This window comes from Pocillopora verrucosa, chromosome 2, assembly GCF_036669915.1.
Source record: "Pocillopora verrucosa isolate sample1 chromosome 2, ASM3666991v2, whole genome shotgun sequence".
Lineage (NCBI taxonomy): Eukaryota > Metazoa > Cnidaria > Anthozoa > Scleractinia > Pocilloporidae > Pocillopora > Pocillopora verrucosa.
This window is the reverse complement of record NC_089313.1, coordinates 1,784,546-1,790,642: the sequence shown is the minus strand read 5'-3', so window position 1 is coordinate 1,790,642 and position 6,097 is coordinate 1,784,546. Positions and strand designations below refer to the sequence as shown.

Genomic DNA, 6,097 nt, shown 5'->3' with positions numbered 1-6,097 from the left:
TGATGACAATCAACGAGCGATGGGGCATAACAGATGGTTTAACAGCAGTACTGGCATCTTTATTTAAAAAAAAGATTTATGAGAATTATGGTTCCCATAAAATAATTGTGTTAAGCAATAGACTCGCAAAATAATTTTCGCATTAGAGGACAAAGTAATCTCGCAGACAACTAACAACGTTGCTGAAGAAACTTCTTTTTGCCTTTACCACACGGAAGTTGCTTTTTAGTTGGATGTGATTTAAATTATCTGCTTTTGTTTTCTGGAATAATAAAATTTGCCCCGTTTCTTCTCATTGACCAAAAAGCAGGAATTTAACCATTTTTAAATTGCCGTAGAACGACAGCTGCCACCCCTCCGACCCCTCCTGAGTAGCATGGTTTCCATCGTGGAGACCTATGGGATTGCGGTTTGTTACCACGGTAAACAAAGATGGCGGACGGACTGATCAAAAGTTCTCGAAAGACACCTACAAAGTTTGACAATGGATATGAACCGACTTTTGACTCCGATGGCACTCCTACCTGTCTAGGCTGGAAAATCGAAGATGTCGCCGACTGGGTGGAATTTTTAGGGTTCCCACAGTATCGGGTGAGACAAAAATTGCAGTCGAGTGCTTTAAATGTTAGTGTTAATCACATTAGGAATTGAAGTTGTTTCATCGATTGTCCACAGGCCTGTTTCAGAGAAAACCTCATAAATGGAAGGAAACTTATAACTGTCGATGCTTCATCTTTACCAAGGATGGGTGTCACAGACTTTGAACATATAAAGGTTTGTGTACAAAGTATCTCCAAGAGAAAATCCTTTTTTTTTCGTCTATCAATCTGGCTTGTCGAACATGTTACCTGTTTTCAGGTGTTCTGTTGACTGCGAAAAAGGTTAATCTAACGACAAGTCACCCTATTCCTTTAATTCTGAATTTAAACGGAAATCAGCGTGTAGCGTATGCATAGTGTAGCATCTTACAGCTGCAAATGCTTCCATCAGTAAAACCACGTTTTGGCGTGAACATGAAATGTAACGCTTCAACATGCGATTTTTCCCAAGAACATGCAACAACCTGGACTGTGTCATTTGACATTACATTCGCACCAGTTCCGGTTCAATTGTTCTATCGATGAAAAGTTTACAGTCTTACCTGAGTTTTGTGCTAACCCATCCTGATCTGCTAACTTTAAGACAAACTGAATCCAGAATTTTTAGACTTCTTTCTTTTCTCAGGTAATAGCAAAAAAAGTTCGAGAAGCGTTAGGAATAGAGGAACCTTATTGGAACCGTAGCATCTCTCTCCTGCACAGGGAATCACTTGGACTGTTTCTTGAAAAGAAAAGTAACACTGGTGTAGAAGCAGATCTGTTGACTTTTCAAGATTACAAACGCTACTTGCAGAAACAAGAGCCTAGTAAAAACAAAAGATAATGCTTCTTTTAGGGATGTGGCAACCTAGCTTTGCAAGTGTGTATGTAAAACAGTGAACATGCCGTAATTTCAAATCATTTTCGTTGGCCTAGAAATCATTGGAGATACTTTAGAAATCAGTGCTATTCTCACTATTTACCTCCTACCAGTGAGAAGGAAGGAAGGAAGGAGTGAACCAGAGGCTTCTTTAAGCTCCCTTCCTTTCATAATTTGTAACAGATTGTTTTTCAATGCAGGCCTTTTTTTTTCATCATTTTCACTGTATTCAATGCTCCAATTCTTGTCTTTCAAAGTCGACAACTTGAAAATGCACAACATGTAACATTCACTTGGTTCCAATGTCCTCCAGTAGTGCTTGTAACAGTGAATTGTGAGTGTGGTGGATAGGGCATCCTCTGAATACATTTTCATGTAAAATAAATTGGTAAGGAAACTTCAACTCCAAGTTTGGGTCTATCTTGCAAAGTTTAAACTGCAATAGCTAATATTTAAATTTGTTTGGCAGGGAGCCAGAAACTTTGCAAAGTTCATCAACTCAAGGTTTTCTTTGGTTTTCTTTATTCTTTGGTGAGTGAGGTTTTTTAAAAAAAAAAAAAAGCAGTTTCGAAGAGGACCACAATTTCCCAACCCACCAATGCAATGGAAGACACTTCACCTAGACTAAAAGACATCAGTGAACTGTCTGCACCCCAATTTCAATCACTCTCCCCAACAGCAAAGTTTGATCTGATGTTATTTTTGCTCAGACATAAATAAGAGTGTTACAAACAAAAGATTAGCAAATTTATTCTTCATGCTTTAGGAGCTTTTAGGGGTGACTGTGTCATAGTTACATCTTTCTCTGAACTTTCCCTGTTAACAGCTGTGAGTTATCTAGACATGTCTTCATATAACTGTTGCAGCAACACAAGATAAAAAAGTTTCTTGAGATATTTTAACAAAGTTATATAAATAATTTCTGTTTAATGTAACCGGTGAGTTATCTGCAGCAGGCCACTTTCCATAAATTTTTCTCCATGCTTCTTTGCTAACTAATTATCCACATGCAAAAGAGTACACATAGTGAAGATTTGTTTCTCACGAGTACTACATAATTAAAACACCCACAGTTACAAATTGACTTAAAGATCTAACGGAGGGTATTTTGAAATGTTTTCAAAACTAGAGCTTCTGCTCTGCAAGTAGCCTTTTGTATATATCTCAGCTGAATTGGCAAACTTAAGCTATAACCTTATATACTTACCTATGAAATGAACTTGGGGGTATTTCAAATTTTTTGATATATCTTATAAGGTGTTACATACTTCCATCTCTCTGATTTTACCCTAAAGCTAGTCAACAAAAATTGCAGAATTTACAAAAAAAGGAATTACATCATGTCATCTGAGGCTGATGTTGATTTGAAGTCAAGAGGAAAGACAAAAAAGCACACATTCCCAGAAGAATATTCAGATTATATATCATTATCATCATCTTCTGGGAGAGCTGTTTGTTGGGCATCAGCAAGCTCCTGCTCGTAGTGTTGCATTAGTGTTACATCAACTTGGACCTCTGGTGGTTCAAGAGCAGGCATCTCCACAAACTCTAGATTTGGATCACCTACAAGTTTTCGTGCTAACCACAAGAATGGCTTCTCAAAGTTGTAGTTACTCTTGGCGCTTATATCATAGTACTGTAAGGAAATAAAGATAAGATAATATTGCTGACAAAGCATTCTACACAGACTGGTGTAAGACTCTTAATCACAAAATCCTGCTTTAAGAGTTCGCAGATTTTAAATGATAGTATATTATCTGTGTAACATGGTGATATCGTTCAGAAAAGCCTTTAGGCTCAACTGAACTGTTAAATAAGAATCATGCTATTTAGGCCCCCCACAATTTTTTCTCAGTTCAATTTAATGTAGGGCAGAGGTCATTTCAAACTACTGACTTCACCCTACTGAGCATGGCTGGAAGAATACAAGGACTTTTACTCCATAATAACTTTAGTTTGGTCTCACATGAGGAGATATATATTCTATAAATCTCTGTTTTTGCCAAATGGACTGGAAATAATGCTGGCCAAGACTAATGGTTGGCCCTTTTCATTTTCTTCCTAGACTAATTTTGCTTGGAAAATGCTTGCAATGCTTGTTTCCTATGTTTGATCAGTTGCGCATTAAGGTAACCATGCTTTGCAGGTATTTCAAAGGATTAAAAAATTGTAAATTGAGCATTCTTTTCTGCTTTTTGGATTGAACTGAAAACAAACTTATAACATTTTTTTTAAGACAAAATGCTACTCTTTTTGCTTCCTTGTTTCTTAAAATATGTTTATTTCTTAGAAAGTTTGCAGGTAACAGTACCTGTAAGTTCTTCTTTCGGTGAAATGTTATTGACTTGGCCTTAACTTTACGATCTTTTATATCAACTTTGTTTCCACAAAGCACAATAGGGATGTTTTCACACACTCTAACAAGATCTCTGTGCCAGCTTGGCACATTCTTGTAAGTTACTCGTGATGTAACGTCAAACATGATGATTGCACACTGGCCCTGGATATAATAGCCGTCACGGAGACCACCGAACTTTTCTTGACCAGCAGTATCCCAGCAATTAAACTGAATAGCTCCTCGGTTTGTGTAGAACACCAGTGGATGTACCTCAACTCCTAGTGTTGCTGGATACAGAAACAAACTAACTGTGAGAACAATTAACCCCTCAAACCCCCCATTTTTGTTTTAATTCACTTTCAAGCTGCCATGGACATCATTGTTAATAGGTTATCACAAAATGATTCCTCAGGTCAAAGGAAAGTTGCACTAGAATTTTTCAATCAACCATTAGACATTTTTTAAAAATATATAAATTTTATCAATTCAGATCCCATATGGCATTTGCATTTAGGTCAAAGCTGTTTTCAGAATGAAATGCAATGTAATAAACTTCTACTTGTGGCAGCTTCTGAAAAAATTCTAACTTATTTACAACATGTCCCTGTCAAAAAAAAATTCTTCCTTTACCGTCAACTTGCACCATACCTTCGACTTCCACTGAAGAAGGATTATTAAGTCCCATTTCAGTGGAACATTTACCAATGAGCTACCAAACATTCCAATGATACCCACACATGAATAATTTTACAAGGAAATCATGAACATTCCTGCATTAATAATTAACGGTTACTCGCCAAGGTGGAGGTGATAAATGGTGGATATTTACCAAACTGCAAATTGGAGAGTTACATATCCACCACTTTCATCGACAGTAAGGTAAATTATTGTTTTAGCACATACCCTTTACTAAAATATTCATTTCTGCCAAAAAAATGATCAGAAATGAAACTCTTGCCACGATTTTGTCTATTCTGCTGCTGGGAGGTGAATAGTACTTGCTAATCCCTTTCAAACTAGCCAATCAGTGCGTGCAAAGGTACTATTCACCTGTATAGTATATTAAACAATTATTTGCTGAAGGAAAAGTGAACATTGTTGAATAATCCCAGAGACAAATTTATGATAATAGCTTAGGTGCTTTCGAATTCTGTCATATATAATTGTTCTGACATAGAAACCATTCTGTTTTAATTGTCTTGATTATCTGCATCCAGATAAGGAGCCAGTTTCTGCTATAATTTGATAGGTACATTTAATTCAATCAGCAACAATTTCGTATCTTTCTTTCAAAAAGTGTTACTCCAAAGTTCATAGCACCATTGGTTCTCTGCGGAATTGAATTTTCGTTATCGTGGTAATCACTTCCATGGTAACACTGGCAACACATGGGCAGTCATCTTGAAATTGTGCTGTGTCCAGCAGAGCCTTTATCCAAAAATAATTTAGCATAATTTAGGCAAATACTAAAATATGTTTTTTTTCCCTTAATCTCTCAGGCTTGGGCAAAATTCTGTTTAATTTTCATACTTTAAGAAGCACATAAACTTCAAAAAATGTCTTCCGGGGAAAATGCCCCTTGTGTTTGTACTCAGAGTAGCTTTTTACCGCTTCCAAATTGGAAAGTTAATGGAAAGCGTACGTAATTGATTTGCAGAATTAATCAAAAAAAGCGCGCGAACTCTTAACAGTTCAAATATTTTACGTCTGTGATGTTTAAAAACTAATTCAAGACTAAATTCCTAGCTTAAGCAGAAAAAAATATAGTATCAAATTGTACTGATAGGTTTGCAGTTAATACTCCTTAACGTAAAACGAATGAGATATCTGTAGCAACGTGGTTTTGGGTTAAATTTAGGGCAAACGGTGTCCCTGATACAATGAAAATTGCGAAATGAAGTTATGATCACGTAGGTTACTCACCCACATATTTTTTTTCAAATTCTCCAGTCAAGTGACGTTTGACAAAGGTTGTCTTTCCAGTACCACCATCGCCGACAAGAACGAGCTAAACAGAAATATAAAATACGAATGTTCAGTACTACCAAATTATGTAGAGGTACCCTCGTGTACAAAACTCAAGACATTGCACAGAAATAGCAAATTTGAGTTGAAACACTGAAATGAAGAGAAAACCTACTTTGAACTTGGCTACTGGTTCAGGCTTTTGCTGTGCCATTTTTCCAGATAATCTGAACCTTTAGAAGACTTCTTCACCCAACAGCTTGAAAAAATTTCCTTCTGAAACACTCGTGGTCTCACTTCTAACCGGTCAAAACCAGTCAGTCACCAAGTGTCGCT

The 6,097-nt window shown here is 36.6% G+C and overlaps 2 protein-coding genes across 2 annotated transcripts; one reads left to right on the top strand and one right to left on the bottom strand.

The window, feature by feature from the left end:
- The first annotated feature begins 379 nt into the window (after positions 1 to 379).
- LOC131797381 (sterile alpha motif domain-containing protein 15-like) lies at positions 380 to 1,867 on the top strand. Its single transcript, XM_059115004.2, has 3 exons — positions 380 to 591; positions 676 to 774; positions 1,225 to 1,867. Exons 1-3 carry the CDS (start codon positions 433 to 435, stop codon positions 1,420 to 1,422), a joined length of 456 nt encoding a protein of 151 aa, XP_058970987.1. The 5' UTR covers positions 380 to 432; the 3' UTR covers positions 1,423 to 1,867.
- A 325-nt stretch (positions 1,868 to 2,192) lies between these two features.
- Positions 2,193 to 6,097, bottom strand: LOC131797346 (GTP-binding nuclear protein Ran). Its single transcript, XM_059114959.2, has 4 exons — positions 5,937 to 6,097; positions 5,720 to 5,804; positions 3,770 to 4,083; positions 2,193 to 3,094 (listed from the first exon to the last, which is right to left on the bottom strand). Exons 1-4 carry the CDS (start codon positions 5,973 to 5,975, stop codon positions 2,876 to 2,878), a joined length of 657 nt encoding a protein of 218 aa, XP_058970942.1. The 5' UTR covers positions 5,976 to 6,097; the 3' UTR covers positions 2,193 to 2,875.

Excerpts from the sequence above, each read along its gene's own strand:
- LOC131797346 (XM_059114959.2), bottom strand. The coding sequence starts at position 5,975 with ATGGCACAGCAAAAGCCTGAACCAGTAGCCAAGTTCAAA. Across the intron at positions 4,084-5,719 it reads ATTTGAAAAAAAATATGTGG|CAACACTAGGAGTTGAGGTA; the intron begins GTGAGTAACCTA and ends TTCTGTATCCAG. Across the intron at positions 3,095-3,769 it reads ACCGAAAGAAGAACTTACAG|TACTATGATATAAGCGCCAA; the intron begins GTACTGTTACCT and ends ATTTCCTTACAG.
- LOC131797381 (XM_059115004.2), top strand. The coding sequence starts at position 433 with ATGGCGGACGGACTGATCAAAAGTTCTCGAAAGACACCTACAAAGTTT. Across the intron at positions 592-675 it reads TAGGGTTCCCACAGTATCGG|GCCTGTTTCAGAGAAAACCT; the intron begins GTGAGACAAAAA and ends GATTGTCCACAG. Across the intron at positions 775-1,224 it reads CAGACTTTGAACATATAAAG|GTAATAGCAAAAAAAGTTCG; the intron begins GTTTGTGTACAA and ends TTCTTTTCTCAG.